This window comes from Psittacula echo (genome assembly GCF_963264785.1).
Source record: "Psittacula echo genome assembly, chromosome: 3".
Taxonomy (NCBI): domain Eukaryota; kingdom Metazoa; phylum Chordata; class Aves; order Psittaciformes; family Psittacidae; genus Psittacula; species Psittacula echo.
In genome coordinates this window covers 22,951,926-22,971,289 of record NC_137736.1, presented here as the reverse complement: position 1 = coordinate 22,971,289, position 19,364 = coordinate 22,951,926, and the positions used below count along the sequence as shown (strand labels likewise).

General features: G+C 38.7%; 1 protein-coding gene across 3 annotated transcripts in view; it reads right to left on the bottom strand.

Annotated features, from left to right (window-relative positions):
- USP25 (ubiquitin specific peptidase 25) overlaps positions 1–19,364 on the bottom strand; it is a gene marked incomplete at its 5' end in the record, with an annotated part of 93,713 nt that overhangs the window by 52,856 nt on the left and 21,493 nt on the right. For all 3 annotated transcript variants that reach the window (XM_080613035.1, XM_080613036.1, XM_080613037.1), the window contains 3 exons: positions 4,767–4,890; positions 16,635–16,779; positions 17,815–17,892. In XM_080613035.1, coding sequence (XP_080469161.1) covers positions 4,767–4,890; positions 16,635–16,779; positions 17,815–17,892 — 347 coding nt within the window. The remainder of the gene's footprint in view (positions 1–4,766; positions 4,891–16,634; positions 16,780–17,814; positions 17,893–19,364) is intronic.

Here is a 19,364-nt window from a genome sequence, read left to right as displayed (position 1 = left end):
AACTGAGTTCCTAAAGGACAAAGTTTGAACACCTTAGAAAAAACAAAGGAGCATGAGGGAGAATACACACACGACATAGTCACTCAGTTTCCTAACTGTAAATTTTTATTTCAAGCTATGCTCCTGACAAAGTAAGAAAAGCCATCTTAGAAAATATACAAGAACTATGAAGCATTATATGAATTTACTGTAGATAACTGCTTTGGGGAACATACTAACTTGTTATTTCTACTTATTTGGGGGGAAAGAAATAGAAGCATTCAGAATTTGAGGCACCATTTGATATAAATACCACTTTTGCATCAATGAATCTCAGGAAGAACCTAAAATTGGTAACTTCCTAAGGAGTAACCAATTTCTGACATTTAGGTTTTGACAGACAACCTTGTACACAGCACTGAAAGGACAGGCATGTAATCCTCTAAGACTTTCTGCTCTAAACAAATCTTCAAACAATGCACAGGGATGGAACCTGACTCTTCAATAGTTGCTAGCTACGAGAGTCTTTCACAATAAAGTTCTCTCTTAAGCAACCCCCAAAATTTAAAGAAATATCAAATTAATTTCCCTTCTCACTGATACAATCCTCAAAAGTGACGACCTGTATATCTCTGCTGTGAGAGTAAAAGTTACTTGATGGGGACATTAAAAATTAGTTCAAAACAAATGTCATGTGTATTTCAAGTGGTTTTTCATTCAGGTAGAATTACTTAAAAATTCTTTTAACTAAGTCAAATGGACATTTAAAACAGATGGGAAGACTGAAAGACTGGAAAGATATTGTAACAGGACTACAGTACCTACACCATAGCCCTTTTGTTTCAGGGAAACAAACTTTTTTTTCCCCAAGCTCAAGAACATTTCAAGATATTTCAAAATGCAAGCTCAAAAAACTATATATTCTCAATCTGAAACAGTTCCCTAACCCCAAGAGTTTTACCATTTATCAACTTAATTACCTACTAAAGTTTCTTCCTTGTATTTTGTATTTCTTTAGCAGGTAAGAGACTTACTCTAGCTCCACTTCTAATCTGTTCCTGTGTCTTAATAGTGTTTGATTCTCAAAGCTTCATGGTATTTTTCCTCACTTTTACTTGTACCATTATCTGTCCTCAGCACGTGTAATAGCTGCACATCCTATGTGTCAAATTCATTTTTAGCCATGATAGCTGTGATGCAAATCAAAGTGAGCTCAGTAAAGAGAAACCTAATGATCAGCTCAAAAGTTGCATAGTGAGTATACCTCTTACACTATAATGTTCACTACATTATATTCATACAGCCCTGACTTTGGAGATCACCTTGACAAAAAATCTTACTCACACATTGCTCTCAACAAAACGAGCATCCTTACAGAAAGTTACTACAAGGCTTTAGCAATTCTGATTATGCAGCCAAAACACCCTCTTTGTGATCCTTGTAGGCTACGGCAGCAGAGCCATAAACTGCATGCAGGGTATGGCATTTCCGTCGCCTCACAAGACCAAAGGCTTCCCCACCTCCAGCTGTTGGAATCTTGTTAGGAGTAAGGGTTAGTTAACGTCACGCTTAGCATGGGTCTTGAAAGCAGTGTTTTATTTGTTTCTGGAACAAGCTGGGCATAGCCAAGAAGCTTTGCAAAGCTGCGTGCATGGAGCTAGCCAGACAATGCAATAAGCCTTGGGCAAAGTGAGTTCACATCTCAAAAGTTCAGCCAAACTATTCTGAAGAAGCCCACTAAACATGCTGCAGAAAAGCCCACTCTGGCATGTTACTCAGCTAAAAGAACAAGGAAACGTCCTTATCCTGTGACTCTCTTACAGCTGGACACGCAGGATTATCCCAAACCCTTCATCCCTCCCCAGTTCCACCTTTGTTCTGTACACATAATGCTTAACCACAGTGCAGAGACCCCAGGAGTTTCATTGACCATGATTAAAAAAAAAAAAAAAAAAAAAAAAGTGCCTAGGGGTTGTGCACATCCTTCTAAATGTATATATATATATACACACACAGGCTTATATATGTATAATATAAACTTATAGTATGGGCTTCATTTTAACGTAGCTACCACACTAGGCACAACACAAGGCAGCTAACTTCTCCTTTCAGTCATAGCCTAGTAGCTTTCCTCAGTGAAGCCCTATCTGGCCAGCCTCATCCTCCATGAAAATCCATGAAAAGTAATATAAACAGAAGAAACTTTTTCAAATTAGGAAGTACACTGATCATGCACATTTCACTAGGAGACTTAAAAAGGGAACAGTAAGATAACTTTAAACATGCCATGTACAAGATGTTCAGCTTGGACACTTGGACATTTCAGCTGCACTCCTCTCAACACCTACACAGTAATCAGATCTGTCCTCATTAAGTAGCACAAGGCAATTACATTCAGGAAGACAAATTCTATGTGCATTAAAACATTAATTACACAAGTCAAGAAATTCCATTAATGCTCCCTTGGAAACCTTAACAAAATCAGTGCAAATTAGCTTCCAAGCCACTATGAATACCTTTAAAAAAAAAATTACTTCCACAGAAAAGCCTATCTAAAATTGCACACATATTATATTATTTAAAATGTAAGATTTCCATAGTTTAAATTGCTTATTATTGACTTCTTATTTGATTTCTGCCTCTTACTTAACCTAGAAAAACAAAAGCAAATGGCTGCAGCTTGACTTGTTTACAAACGACAGTGTTCTACTTTTTGTTTTTGAGAAGTCCTGCACAGATATTGTGCTTTCTATTGGAATGCCAACATTCTTCTGTGGGGTGTTAACTAGAAAATGATTCTTTTTTATTTTTTTTAAATAACAGTCTGAAATCCTCTCCTTAAGGAAACTGACTGAACAATTCAGATCGAGAATTCAGTACTGAGCTTCCTGTATTTGTACAGCTCGGACATAATTTGCCATCAACTCAGGCTGAACTGTATGTAACTGAGTTGATCTAATACCTCAGTGCTGCCAAAACTACCCAGATTCTCACTCTTCCCTGCCTCCATTCACAAGCAAAGTCCCATTACCTTTGTTAGGTCATAATACACTCTGGATCTTTCAGTGAACATTTCTGTATGGCATACACTATTGTGCATAACTTTTCCATCAAATATACATCCAAAAGACCAGCATTTTCTCAGTATATAACTGAACAGATTGTCTGTATGCCTTCATATATACAGCAAAAAAGAATGGCACACTTTATTTTCTGCAACCACAAATATACCATCATTTAAATTGAATGTGTTTATTATATCGAGTTATTGGCTAAGCAGATAAGACCAAGAGAGACTTTTTAGTTTGAGAAGTTGAAAAACAAAGTCTACAGGAAACATTCTAAAGCTTCAAGGCTCTCAAGAAGTGAGCACAGCAAAAGCAGTCAAGGCTTGGGGAAGGTTAAAAAAGGCAAAAGATTTTCATATCCAGAAACAAGTCCATCTTTCTGAGTGCCTGACTAAACCACAACTCTGGTAACTATGACAATTCTGTTCTTCAAAAAGTAAGATGCAAGAGCTGAACTTCTGAATCAGAACTAGACAGAACTTCCACCATAATCTCGTATACATGCACATACTGAGGTCTTAGGGGTTAAAAAAAAAAAAACAACACATCACTTTAAATATTCTTCCAATTATTAACAAGAATAAAATCCCTTTCATCCCACCTTTCTCTCCTGAAATATGTTATCTGAAATTCATAAAACAAGATGGCTTTTATCACACATGAGGGGAAGGGAGGCATATGCTCATTCTCACAATTAGTCCATTTGTTTTTCAAAGGGAAAAAGGAAATGACTGTGGATAAAGTAATACCTTCTCAGAGACAGACTTTTCTGGTAAAAATTTTAGTCTGTCAGATACAGTGAACTGAGGAAAAGAATCATTGAGGTGAATCTCCCCCATCATTATATTTTTTTATAAAATTAGTCTTTGCAAGGAGGCAGTACTTAACCTTCTAACACAATGATCAAATCATTGCCCTTTCCTCCTAGAAAAAGGCCAGCCACAAATCAGAAAACAAACATCCTTCTCCCAAGGTCAGACACAGATGAAAACCACCAACATCCCTATACCCACGCTTAGTTCAAGTCCCAAATATTTCATAATTAAATCTATATTTATATGTAAACACACATATTCAAAAAAATATTGTACAAAATCTGATCAAAGGGTAACTTATACACTATTATCATGGCCAAGTCAATAAAATTACGTTCATAAAACTTTAACACAAAAAGTTAACTTCACTCAAAGCTTATAAATCCTATTTGTTAAACAGGTTAATAACATACTTTATCAGCTAAAATACAGCAGCTGCTTTTAGTATACTCAAGTCATAGCATTACTACCCCCTCCCTCAATCTCAGCCTTAGCACAGAGGTAAGAAAGTGTTACTGTAAAATGAACACTGCAAAAACAGGACAAATAATTTATTAACTTTTTAATTATAGTTTGGTTTTTTTGCTTTTTACCTGATACACAAAAGTTGTAGGTCCTACATAAATATGACTGTATACCCTCTATCTCCAACTACTTCCTCAATATTAAAACAAATACACCAACATGAAACATACTATTAAATCCTAGCCCACCCACATAATAGACTATTTTCTGGTGTAGAGCATACAATACATTAAAGCAACATCCTGAAGCCAGGCATATCAGTAGCACAAGTGAAAGTAAACAAGTTATTTTTTGTTAAATTAAAAGTTAAAAAAAAGCAATACAGGCCAATCTCCAACTCTTTAATTTAATTTCTGCTTTATATAAGTTGTTTGTTTACCTGCTAATGGCTTGTTCCTCATCTGTTATTCCAGTCTCCCTGAATGCCCTGTTTGATTCCTCCAAACTCAAGGCAATTGCCCTCTGAAGATCATCTTTATCATCTCCAGTGAGATCAATCACATCTGAAAAGCAAAACTATCTTTCTCAAAATTAAAAGTGAAACAGAATGAAAGGCAAGTCTTACTGTAGAGGAGAGAGAGCCCAAGTGGGTTGCTGAGTGCCATTCCAGTCCATCCCTCCTTCGTCCTGAACTTTTCCAACTACTAACCCTGCTAATGTCTCCCTTCCACCTCCAAGTCAGATAAAAGCCTCAGCAGCTTGCTCTTGTTAAGATATGACAGGCAATATCCTCCCATCCTCCTAATGTTCTTAAATTTCGCAAAGCTATCGGACAAATTTAGGAATCCATGGTTTCTGAAAGCCCTCTTAAAGCAATACACTTAAATGTATCACTTTAGCTACCATAATTCATTGCTTCCAGGGAACAGATGATGAAAATAACCTTCTCTTAAAAAGAATACCTTAACTGAGCATAGTTGGTTTACGCTCCTAACAGAGGAACATGTGCAGAGTTTTCCCAATATAGCACCAAATTCTACATGTATTTCTGTGCACTGGTGAACCAAATATTTTCACACAGTTTCATAACATGTGGGAGAGTTCCTTACTTAACCCAATTATTTTCTATCCTGTTTCTGTATTCCTTTTCTGAACGCATTTACACCAAATTTCTGTCTAGTGGAAGTACCCCATCTCAACAGAATTAAGAAAACAAATACTGAAGTTAAAATGAGAATCCATACTTGGACATATGGGGAATGCTGAATGGGCTACTGACTGTTTAAAGGAAGATGAAAACAGCCCTACTTCTGCCTTCCTCTCTAATCCCATTATTTAAAGAATCAGATGCCAACATCCCCAGAAAATCTCCTTGTTTGCTGACAGCACAGCCCCTCCTAAGGAGGGATTTTCCTACCCACATCACACAGCAACACAAACCATCTCCCTGTTCAGCACAGCCATGCTTTCAGAGCAGTCAGGGCCAACAGGAATGTCCCTCAACTGCACAAGATTTTCAGAAAAGCCAAGATCATCGGTTATCATGATTTCAAGGTCAAAAGTCTCATTTTGCAAATTCATCCACACAGAAAGAGAGGAGAAAGTGCAAAAGAGACTTTTATGTGCAGTATTAGACAGACACACATGGAGTGCTGGCTGATTTCAGTCTCCCTCCTCCAAGGCCAAAGCTTGCCTCAACAGCTGTGAAAGGGACTAATCTCCAGACAGCAATATGGATATTAGAAGCTAAAAAACTGGGAGAAAGAGATACAGATTTGAAACTGATGATTGCTCACAAAAACAGATGATCAGCTTGTCTGCATTTCTCCTTCCCCAAGCCAGCTCTATTACTCATACCCAAATAGCTTCTCCATCTAGCTCCTGACTTTTCTCCTGGATGGGCTGACTTGCTGTCAAGACAGCTTTCCCTATTTCCGTGAGCCTACTTGTCTGTGACATTTCTCACTGGATTGAAAAAAAACACTGAACTTATGATACAAAAATCACTGCTATAGCTACCTATGAATAGAAAATGGGATAAAGTGTCCTCACAGAAAGCCGAAACTGAATAGAAGTCATAAAAGAAACATTTCTCTTAACACCAGCATCCTCAAGAGCTAGCTTTAAACTTTGCCCTGCTTTCCCCAGTGAAGATGGTTGAATTTCTATTTTATTTAGTGAGCCTTTTAAGGAAGCATTCTTACCTGCAAAGTAAACTGGGCAATCTGTTATCTAGAAGTATGGGAAAGTGCTACGGCCACAAAAGCAACACTTCACAGTTTTCTTATGTCTTTTATAGTCAGCTCAGATCTTTCAACATATCAGGATAGTTCAACTCAAATGCCTGAAATTGTCCTTCAGAATTTCCTTCTCCTCCTAAAGAATTACAACAATCACCAGCAGAAGTCTCACCCAGCAAAATTTTGATAGATGAGATGAGAACAAGGTAATTCGGGGCTAAATACTAACTCAACCAGGGTTACATGCAAGCATGGCTCTGTTCTACAGGGGAAAGGCTAGAAAGGTCATCAGAGATGACAGGATGGCATGACCACACACTACCTATTACACTCTAAAATGTAGTGCTCATGTTGTATTTTCTACCCATTTGCATGTATTCACACACAAACACCTCATCTTACTGGAGACAAGCTGTTTTTCTGAAAGTAGTAATAGTTGTCACAACTGAAGATGGAATGAGCCTTAATCCAGCAGTCACACATGCTGATGGAGAAGTATAGGATTACTCTGATCACTTACAGAGAGAAATATCCCTTCCTTTCCCAGTCTCTAGTCAGGTCAGAGTGGTGAAATTCTTTTACAACAATAAATAAGAAATTCAGACTAAGAAGTAAACTCCTTTATATGAGGAGTGTTATCCAGAAAAGAACTTATAGCCCAGCTGAAAATTCTGTGGTTAACAAAAGTTCCCATATTGCTATACAAAAATCTATCAAGATCAACTGCAACTCATATTTTCATTAAATTGTTCCACTTCTTTGTACCTCCCTAGTTCCTTAATCTTTCTTAATCCATACCACCCCCCTATGTGTTCAGAAGTTCACCACTATTAATATTACCAGTGATTGCATCACTTTAATATCAAAATCCCAAACCCTTGACTTCCACTTGCTTTCAGAAAGTGGATCGACACAACAGTTTTCTCTGGCATGCAAAAGTTTTGGAGCAGACAATACAGGATTCTCTTTAGAAATGCTGTTTTCACATATACATTGCTCCAAATCTGCATGAAGAGAGTCAATACAGTGAAGACCTGCTCCCAGACACTACCACCGCATGCGAGTGTTGCAACTGACTCATGTCACAGAGGGCTTAACTAGCATAACTTATACCAGAAAAATACAGTTCTGAATATTAGCCCATTCATGGTAACCTACTCCACACAAGCTTTTAGTTTGCGGCAAATGTTAAATAAAAATGTTCTGGAGATTTAAGCTCATGTATTTTAGCTCATGTTCGCTGTACTTGGAGTAAGTTCAAGGCCTTCTTCAGCATTTCAGCTGATAGAGTAACTCACTAAGCTGCAACAGCTCATGTATGACTTGAATCCTAAACCATAGGATTATAAAGAGGAGATCTCAATAGGAGCCATAACAGAAGGGGAACAGAGACTAAACTCTTAAAAAATATATACATATATATATCAGCTTGTCTGCACAGTTTGCATTCCTGTTGGTTATAAATTATATAAATGTACATACATTACATCAAATGCATGCAGTGGTATTTTTTTGTTTGTTTAAAAATATTTTCATGTTTTGTAAATTCTTACATGTTCTGGTTTTGGGGTTTTCTTTAGGGGGCTTATTTTTGGAGTTTTATTTTGTGAAACTGTCAAATTTTGAAGCAGTTATTCTACAAGTATGATCACTTTGTCTTTTCTAACAATCCTAACAAAGATTAACCTATTTTTAAAATAGTTATTTCTCTTCAATTTTATAGTGTTAATGCGAACCTATGACTCCCTATTTTATAGCAATTACTACTGGAATTCAATCATGAAACTGACCTACTGAAGTTTCCTATGTGACCTGCTGATTTCTGCGTTCAAGATCCGAGTTTGAAAGGAGAGGGCATGGAGCAAAAGCTGACTTTTACACAAAGTATTTATCAGACACGAGTTTCCTGTGACAGGCTGAAGGATGCATTTCATTAAGGTTTAAGAATGCCACCTCTCCAAATTTGTAGTCACCTGACTTTAATTTACATATGCCAATTTTGTAATACTCCTCTCATTTAGGCCACAGAACATTTTAAGACAATACACTTGCTTACGCTCATAAAGGTACTTCATTCTGTGTATCGCACAGCCTTAGAAAATGCAAACATCCTTAACTAAGCCATGACTACTAAACAAACAAAAAAGTTGGCTTCTGAAAAAAAATTCTCTATGAATAAAGAAACTGCTCATCAAAAGTCTGCCTTAGTGCATTCCTGAGCTTTATTCAGCTAAAATTAACATGCAGAATTAATCAACTGCTTTACTAAGAAATGTATTTTTGGTTTACAACGTTGTTATTATATAATGATGAGTGGTGCTGGTACATCAGATCGAGAGAATTTAACGTCGCTTGTAATTCTATAAAGCAATTCTAAGTTGTAAATTGAAATTTGTGACAAATATACCAGTGTATACGTAGTAAATTCACACACTATTATCTATCCCCATATATCTTCTTTTCTAAAAAACAAAGTTCTTATCAATCAGTTTGCTCAGGAAGTTTCTATCATCACTTAAATAAATGGTTCTTACTTGGTAACAGCCTAGGTCATTAAAACAATTACTGTGTTATTTACTCGTTACTTATACCAGGAGGAGGCAGAGAGTAGGAACTTCAAACTTGAGTAGGCTGGGAAACTGCATGAGAGACAGATCTGAAGTAGCAATTGAACCCAGGGACAGGTAATAAACAATGACAGTGATGCAACTGCTGGCACAGGGAGAGGAAAATGAAGTGGCAGGCCTGATGGGTTCAAAGGACAGGTGCTAAGTATGGAAATACAGCAGCAAGACTCCAATTTCAACACAGCAACAATATAAAAAGAAAAAAAATTGAAGTTGAGACTACATCAGTTTTGTTTATTACAAGCAGAGCTAAGCAAGATCCTAAATTCTACCATCTATTCTGTCATGTTAAACATCATGAATGTCTTGGGCTCCTACATAAAGATTTAAAGGAATTTAATTGGCTATATATGCCAATTTTGGTTAAAAATGGATGAGGAAAGGGTACGCAGCACCCCGGCAGCTACTCAGCCAACTCAAACAGCTCTGTCGATGAAAGAGCTAGCAAATGTTAGCCACCACTATCTTATAGGAACTTTCTCATCTCAGCTGCATTTACACTATCCTAGGATGGTAACACCTTAAACTGATGATTCACACTGAGAGCAATAGGAAGGATAGGCAGGACGGAACAAAGGAACAACTGAATCTGTAAGATGTAAGGAGGACCTCAAGGTACAAGACTCCTGACATTTTGAAGCAGGGACCCTGCCATACCAAACTAGAGACACGCCCAGAAACGTGGATAGAGATGACACATTATCCTTGAAATAGAAGGAAATGTCAGAGAGCAATATCTGAATTGGGTAAGGTGACAGAAGAAACTAGCATCAAATTCTACTCACAGAAACAATAAAATGCACAGCTGTAAAACGAGGAGTGACTAGAACTTGTGCCAAGAAGGATCTAGGAGCTACACAGCGCTGATTCATGTTCAACCTGCAACTCACATCATCACAGCACTTGAAAAATACAAAGTGTTACACTTAGGTATGTTGTCAGAGTACTACAATGGGCATTTATAGCAATTCACCCATTTCTCTTAAGAGCTCAACTGAAGTCTTGTTTATTGTTTTGAGTGTCACAATTCATAAAAAAGGCACAACTATTACAGAAGGTCTAGAAGAGAGAAAAAAAAAATTACAATAGGTACAGGAATAACTTTCAAAGCCTTGGAAAGAATTTGAGCTCTCTAGTTTAGCTATGAGAAAAGTCTGAGGTGATATTATGATACACATTTGAGCACAAAACACTACATCTGAGACAAAAGGAATAAAGTGTATTACGATCTCCACATGAGATAGCACAAGGAATAAAAAGACTTCACCTGAAGACAGAGGGATTAAGACAAGACATTAAGATTCTACAATAAGGTCAGTGAAGTACCAAAACAAATCATAAACTTTTCAGAACCTACAGAACAGAATGTTTTTTAAGAAATGTTATATAAACAACCCTTTGGGAGGTTTTAGATCTGCCTCCTTGGAAAGGGTTGACCTTTGAAACCTATGTAAAGACTCAGGCTCTAGGAAGAGGAAGAGATAAAAAGCCAGGTCCCAGAAGCAATGAAATCTACAACCCTCAAGTTGGTGTGCATGACACTTTATAGTGACATTGTACTATGTCTTTATAAAACGGCTTGATATCTTCTGTTTCAGCTGTGGAATGTACAATTGTGAAGATTAATAATTCAAGTTTTGTGGAAAAGAATTTCGAGTTTTCAAGAGAAGGGAGGGAGAGAATTTGTCTTGACAGCACTTTCATAAGAAGACAATACAACTTCTAAAATAGATGTTTTCATTTTGCTGCTTCCTTTACCCATGGGTTCTGGAAGTTTCTCAACTAATAAGAAGGAAATGGATAGATGCTTAGAAATGCAACAGTTCTATTGTACAGCCACGGATGAAAATACATGGAATTACTTCAAATGGAGAAAAAGAAAAGAAAAGGTTTCTAGAGAAATCAATTCAGTGAAAATACTGGAAAGTACTACTAAACACCTTTTGCTTTGCTTGAAGTGCAGTGCCGAGGATTTATGCTACGAAAAAGAACATTAAAATGATCTTAGATTAAAAGGTGTGTTCATTTGTATACTGCAACCCTAATGTACCTTCTGCTCACCAGCAGACTGCAGAAAGGAAAAAAAAAAAAGGCAAAAAACCCAAACAATTCCAAAAGAGTAATACAACCTTTGCACAGGTATCAGAAAGCATGCATCACTCTTGACATGGAAAAGCTACGCTTGCAGGTGCTCGCACATGCCATTTTTGAACAGGCAAAAAGGCAAGCATAATGAATAACACTGATTGTGCAAGTCAGCCTTTGCTTTTAAAGATGGAGTAAATTTTATGCAAACTAATTAATATTTTTGCAGCTGATGAAATGTTGCATTTGCTAATAAGAGAAATCAGCTTTTCTTATACCTCCTCACATACAAAATACAACACGCAAACAGTTGAATGACCCACTGTCACTTTTGCAAGAGCCAGTGCACAATCCAGGCTATTGAAGATTGTTACACATCCATTTATTTACTCATACATATACATTTTTATTTTATCCCTGTCCTGGTTTAGCAGTAGCAGTCATTTTTTCTGGTGCAGTGCTGTGTTTTGACTTTCAACCTGGGAATAATACTGATAAAGCTGATGTTTTCAGTTGTGGGTCAGAATGTTTACCCTGACCAAGGACTTTGTGAGTCTCATGCTCTGCCAGGGAGGAAGAGAAGCCAGGAGGAAGCAGGAACAGGACGCCTGACCCAAACTAGCCAAAGAGGTATTCCATACCACAGCACGTCATGCCCAGGAGGTAGAACAGAGAGTGGCCCGGAAGGGCTGGATGATGGCAGGGTGGGGGTGAGGTACCGGTTGGTGAGCGGTTGTATTCTCTTGCTTGTTATTTCCTTTATCATTATTACTATTAGTGGTAGCAGTAGTGATTTGTGTTATACCTTAGTTATTAAACTGTTCTTATCTCAACCTGTGGGAGTTGCATTCTTTTGATTCTCCTCCCCGTCCCTCCAGGAGCGGAGGGAAGAAAAGTGGGGGGGGGGGGGAGTGGACTTCGTGGTTCTGATTTACAGCCTGGGCTTAAACCACGACAGTTCTTTTTTGGCGCCCAACGTGGGGCACGAAGGGTTGAGATAACAACAGATCTGACCAAGGCACAATGCTGATTTATGGGCTCTCAAAGTTGTTCTTTTTGATACCACAGTTTCTGTATGTCGTAGATTGCCGGTATTTGCTGTGTTAGTGTTTATCAAGTGTGGGCCTTGGCCTAAGGTTCTTGTTTCACTGTACTTTATGGTAATGGCTTGCGATACGGGGGGGCTCCGGCAGCAAGGCGGGATGGACGTGGCCATGGACTTGTACCTGGCCGTCCCGCTGCTCTTCACTGTCCTGGCCCTCGTCCTCGCCTCCGTCTTTGTGAGGCTGCGGGGAGCTGAGGGGGAGCGGCCCCGGGAGCCGGCGGCGGCCGAAGCGGCCCGGGAGAGCGGCCCCGGGGACCAAGCGGCGGCGGGAGCGGGGCCGGAGGCCGGGAAGGAGGCAGCAGCTGAGCAGCGGGAGGAGGCGGCGGAGGAGCCGAGCCCCACGGCCGAGCCCAGCCCCGCGGCGGCCGAGAGCATCCCCCAGCAGCCGTCTGCCGAGCTTCATGAGCCCGAGCCGCAGGAGGATGCAGGAGACCCCGCAGCACTTTCCAGCAAGGCAGAGGAGGAAGATCTGGACTCGGAAAAAGAGAAGCTGGTGGTGAGAAAGCCTTCAAGCACAACAGCTATACTAGCACCAGTGACAAGTACAGCAGCAGCATTTGAGAGTTTTGAAGGTTTTGAATGGCCTTTGGGTACCCTTGGGACCTGCCTGCTGATTGTGATGGGGATCACCATGTTGGCACACACACAGAGTGTGTTCTACCCACGACCATTTTGTCTGATCCCGAGAGTTAAGCAGAGTCAGGTTTGGGTCTTGTCTGGGTTTAGACAATACAGGGGGACCGAGAGGTTTTCCCCAAGGCTGGACAGTCATGAGTGTTACGGTGTGTGGGACAGCATGGGCGAGTATCTAATCCACTGGGCCCCTCCAGTGCTTTGGAAGCGTCGGAGATGGAAGGCAGCTGTGTGGAGTCCCCGACGACAAGTTGCAGAGACTGCTGCAGGGGAGGGTGAATTATTTTGAGCCTGATGGGCCCATGGCACTTCAGGCTATCAGGGCAGTGATGCAACATAGAGATGGACTCATGATCGAGGGGTGGACTTTGCAATGGGCCTCTCCTGCTCTGAAAGACTGTTACAAGGGATGGAGCCCACCATCATGGACCAAATGGACTCAGCAGCTTTATAGGGATTGGTCTGTGCATGAGGATAAGAGTGCACTGAGATGAGAGTGAGGGTATATTGAAAATGTGGGATCTGAGCATGACGTGAATGGTATGGAATAAGGGGTGGATACTGTCCTGGTTTAGCAGTAGCAGTCATTTTTTCTGGTGCAGTGCTGTGTTTTGACTTTCAACCTGGGAATAATACTGATAAAGCTGATGTTTTCAGTTGTGGGTCAGAATGTTTACCCTGACCAAGGACTTTGTGAGTCTCATGCTCTGCCAGGGAGGAGGAGAAGCCAGGAGGAAGCAGGAACAGGACGCCTGACCCAAACTAGCCAAAGAGGTATTCCATACCACAGCACGTCATGCCCAGGAGGTAGAACAGAGAGTGGCCCGGAAGGGCTGGATGATGGCAGGGTGGGGGTGAGGTACCGGTTGGTGAGCGGTTGTATTCTCTTGCTTGTTATTTCCTTTATCATTATTACTATTAGTGGTAGCAGTAGTGATTTGTGTTATACCTTAGTTATTAAACTGTTCTTATCTCAACCTGTGGGAGTTGCATTCTTTTGATTCTCCTCCCCGTCCCTCCAGGAGCGGAGGGAAGAAAAGTTGGGGGGGGGGAGTGGACTTCGTGGTTCTGATTTACAGCCTGGGCTTAAACCACGACAATCCCTTAACTAAGTAACCATTTCAAAGAAATGTAGCCAGTCAAGTTCCCAGAATACATTTGATATACCTTAATGCAAGGCATATGTTCAAAAGCCTTTGTAAGCAGTTGAAGATTTTCTGTGGCACAAAACAGTTCTGATATTTATCTGTAACTCGCTTTCATCCCAAGTTTGGATGACTTAACTTTGTGGGACTGTGAAGCTCAGTGACTCATAACATTCTAAGCTCCAAACACACAGAGGTAGTTAAGCAGTAAGGAACAGTAAGGGTGAGTTATAATTATCTTCATGCAATTATACCTACGTGGGATAGTAAAAGGGAGTCAAATTTGAAAGGCAAGATACTGTCAGCAACTCAGCATAGCTACTGAGAACTGCTAATAGTGTTCTTTGCAGAAGGGAGTGATAATAGTTGCAGATGTTTTTCATTTATGCCCACCCTTCCATTCTCTTCTCCCAAGCCATCTGCTGTCTTTCGTGTTACTCCCTTACATGACAGTACTTATTAATATAGGGCCCTGAAACTTGTACATTTTAAGCATAGTGCATTTTTTAAATTCATAATCAAAATCATGACATGCAGACAGATCGCAAGAGAACTGCAGGTTTCTGCAAGAAGCTTTCACTAGATCTCTACAGGGAGAGCTCTATGATCAGACTGGTTTAGACTTTTCTTGTGTTGTAGGTGTTTAGTTCTTACCCTGTAAGTCCTCCAATGTGAAGAAAAGGCCAAGATGCCTTCATATCATAGCATGCTTTCAATCTAACTAAAACTGTGAAGGCTGGCAAAGGACTCTCATCTTTGTTGCCAGTGAGGACCTGACCAGACACTAAAGATGTAAACACTTTCCTCCTTTCTCTCCCCACCCCCACCCCCCCCCAAAAAAAAAAAAGAAAACCAACACAACAATAAAAAACCTGTTTTTTCCACAGCTTCTTGATTAGTGACCTGTAGCGCTACATAACTGTAAGGAATCTGGGTCTGCTTTCAGCCCTCCAGAAAAGAGAATCCTGAAAATCAGCTTGGAATGCGCAACTCAAGACTTACTCTTTTTAGTTTGACCATCAGTTGTGGGTAATGTGGACTCTGCAGGCTTGACTCTTCTCTCTTCTATCCCTTGTCACCTCGTATGTTAAGTAAGGTTGCATAGCACAGTAAGTGACAACAAAACTAAACACTTCTATTAATGGATTACTAATAAATCTAATTAAACATGGACTGCAAGAGAATCCAGCTTACCATTTCACTGTTATAGCAGGTCTTCAGTATGGGAGACTGTGACAATAACTGACAACAGGTAAGTTTGTTGAAAATAGTCTCCATTTCCCCTATGTCCATTTTCTGACATTGAAAATTAAATACATATGGGGCCTTGTGTGTGTTTTCTTTCAAGGGAGAGGAAACTTAAACCACTCCCCACAATTTACTGAGAGGATAATACAGCTACCTATAATGCACTGAGTGCATTTCATACAGGGTTACTAGTAACACCAAGGATTTAAATGCAGTTTTCAGATCAGAGATGTTGAGAATAAACTCATTTCTAATTAAAAAAAAAAAAAAAAAAAAAACAATTGTGCAGCTGACAAGACCTAACTAAATTTCTCTACAATGGTGCCACTGCAGCCACCTCCGTATTAGTGAAACGAAAGAGAAAAAACCCTACTGAGGGTGAAGCTAAATAATTCTATTCATTTTAAAAGCAACATAGATGTACTGCATACATGGTAGAAGGCTCAATATATAACTGAAATATTCTACATCTGTATTTAGAATGTTGGAATGTAAATACAGTATCAAGAAACTCAGATTTACAGAAGTAATTCCCACTACAGAACTTCCTCTGACTTATTCTTTCATGTTCTTTCCTATATTTATTTGCAGAACACATTTAATATGCTTAACACATTTCCGCTCCCCATAAAAATGACTATGCTCTTAAGCAAAGGAATAGAACTTGCATGGCTCAAAGAAACAGAGGTTGAGGGACCTCCTGTATCAACTAAATAAAAACCTTTAAAACTAAGTATATTTTATATTGATTTCACATATAAAATGCCTACTCTTTTACTACAAAATTACACTTAACCGCTCACTTCTTTCTTTAGGAAAGTCATCCCAGTCAGGGAGAAGCAACTCTTAATATGCTAAAGCTTAATAAACTTAAGATAGACATTCACATATTCTATTTTATTTTGATAGAAGACTACCCAACTTTTGTCTTTACTTATTTACTGCATCACCCCCAAATAAATCCTATCATAGGGAAAACCATGAAAAAAGATTGAAAAACCTGTTGTTCACCCTCTGATCAGTACCATACATCAGTATCAGGTAAAGATAGCTCAAATAAAAATAAAAAAAAACCAAACCCAAACACCACTTAAAGAAAGAAAAAATACATAATAATAAAAAAATTGCTAAGTAAGAACTACCAGCATATTAAGAGCCATCTCACAGGCAAGTTTTTAGTCTCCTTGCCTTTATACTAAACTTATAAAAAGAAAAAATACCTACTGGTGTCTGCCTGGCTGCCCACGCTGATGTATCTGTCATTTCCAGGAAGGGCTGTTTGGTAGTAAGTTGCCTCCTCTAGCTGGGGAACTTTGGCATTCTTTGCGGTAAGGAAAGCCACAGCCAACTCCAGATTACCGTTGCTGTCCTTTAAGCATCAACAAAACAAGATATGAGAGTCCCCTCACCCTTTTTTAGTTTTCCTCAACAGCAAGTGCTCGGAAGATCAATAATATATTGTATTGTCAGGTGAAATACTGATTAGAAAATGAGGTTTCCAAACTTAACATATTTTTAATCAAAACAAAGCCAAACATCTTGTAAAATTTACTTTGGTATAATTCCACTTATTTCAGAAAAAAAAATAAAAGGTCTTGTAGAGCAGGTTAACCCCTCAACACGCATAAACGGTACACACTCACAGACTTCAACACCATTCAGCTGAATTCTTCTGAAAATCCACCATTTCATTTTTAAAGCCAGAAATATTGGCTTTTGAGGGGCAGGTGCATACATGATTTATGCTGGATCTGAACTACTATATATGATGTAAATTCACTAAATCCTTATTTACCGTGTATAAATGCCCCAAAAACCTCTGCTTGAGAGAGATTTTATTTATAGATATATATTGGAGGAAACAGAACACACAGAGACCTGCCATTCCTTACTTGCATCAAAGAATTCTTCGGGGCTGTGAAAGAATTTACAGTGGTTAATAAAAAAAAAAAAAAAAAAAAAAGAAAAAGAAATAATAGCAAATTAGCAAAGGATGGCAAGTTCAAAAAGAGCTCTTCGTTCTACACCTTGATGAGAAAACAACGCTTGACCAGCTGTAGTAGCACCGAAGTTTCTCAAAATGGCTTAGCCAAAGGTTAAAGACAAGTCATATCATTCCCATCTTTTCATTTTTTAATACTAGATTAATTTATATTAACATTTATGCATTAATACTAATTTTTTAAAAAAAATTATTCATTTTTCCTACCAAAACAGATCAAGATTCCTTCTAAAGTGAACAAGCCATCATTATTAGGTTTTTCTTTCCCTCCCCAAAATAAATGTAAAAAAAGTATTTAAAAACTGAGAATGTAAGGCAAAAGTAAGAAAGGGTGGGGGTTAGTGTTTTCACAGGCAGTTATAAGATGTTTACGTTCAGCTACAAGTCAGACATCCATCTTACCTTCAGTGCCTGTTGTAAAACCTGGACGTCATTGATCCCAGTGATCTCCCGCAGCTGATTCAAGAATGTTTGCTGGTGCTAAAAAAAAAAAAAAAAAAAAAAAAAAAAGGGAAAAAAAACCCCATGAAAATAAGAGCCAAATAACAGCAAAAACAATTACTTACAAGAGCATCCTTCTCTACAAACTTTAAAAGTATCTCCCTATGAGCTTTACACATCACAGTGGGGTAGTCTTCATTATTCAAGTTTGTCTTAGTTTCTGCAACTTGGGCCCTTTTAGTTCCCAAATGTAATGGGTTTCTTTGGTGGGGTTTACTGCTTTGGCTTTTATTTTGTAAAACAAAAAGAATTATAATGAGTGAGCCTATGCAACATGGGTTTAAGGACCTACATAAAGCCACAGTTGCCTCTCCTGAACAAATAAAACTTGGTCTTCAAAGGCAGTAGGGGAAATAGTTGACTGAACTCCCACCAAAACCAGTTTTTTCAACTCCCAATTATTCTCAACCACAGTATTTCCTTAACATACATATTGCCCAGCCATTCCAACCTCAAAAGTAAGAAATTTTTCTCTGCTGATCATTTCTGTTTTAAGAGAAATGCTGTAAAAATGACCACACAAAACAGACAAAAGCAAAACCTGAAAAATTTATCTCAACCACCTTCCTCGACCAGCTAAATCCAACTCTCCCAAATCACATCAGTCAACATCCATGACCGAGTTTAAAGTAACACATGGAGATGGAATAAAAGAGGTTCTATGTCTCTTCAATATTCACTCCATAAGAATTTTTGGCCTTTTTTTTTTTTTTTTTAATGAATAATCTGGTCCCATTCCTGCTTAGAGCCAACAGCTGATTCCCTCTGCCCATGCTCAGGTATCACACCACAGAAGCAAAAAGCAGGCACTAGTGTGGAAGAATCCCTGAACTCCAGTTAACCATTAAAACCATCTCAAATATTAAACCCATGAAAACAAAGAGGACTGACCACTGTTCCATTCTAAGAAATTCCATTCTTCCTTTGGCAAATGGGAATAGGAGAAAAGCTCAGTGGTATTTGCAAGTGGTTTTTCTTTTTTATTGTTTGCCCACCACATCCTGAACTCAAAACAACAATTTAATCTATAAAAGAGAAGATTTTGTAAAGTACAGAGATTTGTTTGCTAGACAAAAAGCATATTTCCTATCAGTGACAAATAAATGCTCTCATGTTACTCTCCATATTCATTAAAAAAGAACAAGCCACCAACTACAATTGGCTAGCGGCTATTTCTAAAATGCTTCTCTTTAAAACTAATTATTTGGAATCAAATATTCAAATACCCTTATTCTCTCCTTATCACAGCTTTGTACAGAGGAGGAAATTAAGAACTGCATGAATGCTGAATTCCCCAGTGTGAAATTAACCTGGCAGGAGCTACTTCATGCCCTAATAAGTTGAAATAGAAGGCGTATAGTTCAGGATGTTTATGAATTACGTACACAATCTTCTGTTCATTTATGATCCTAAGGGACATTACTAACAACCCAATTTGCCCTCTATTTTTT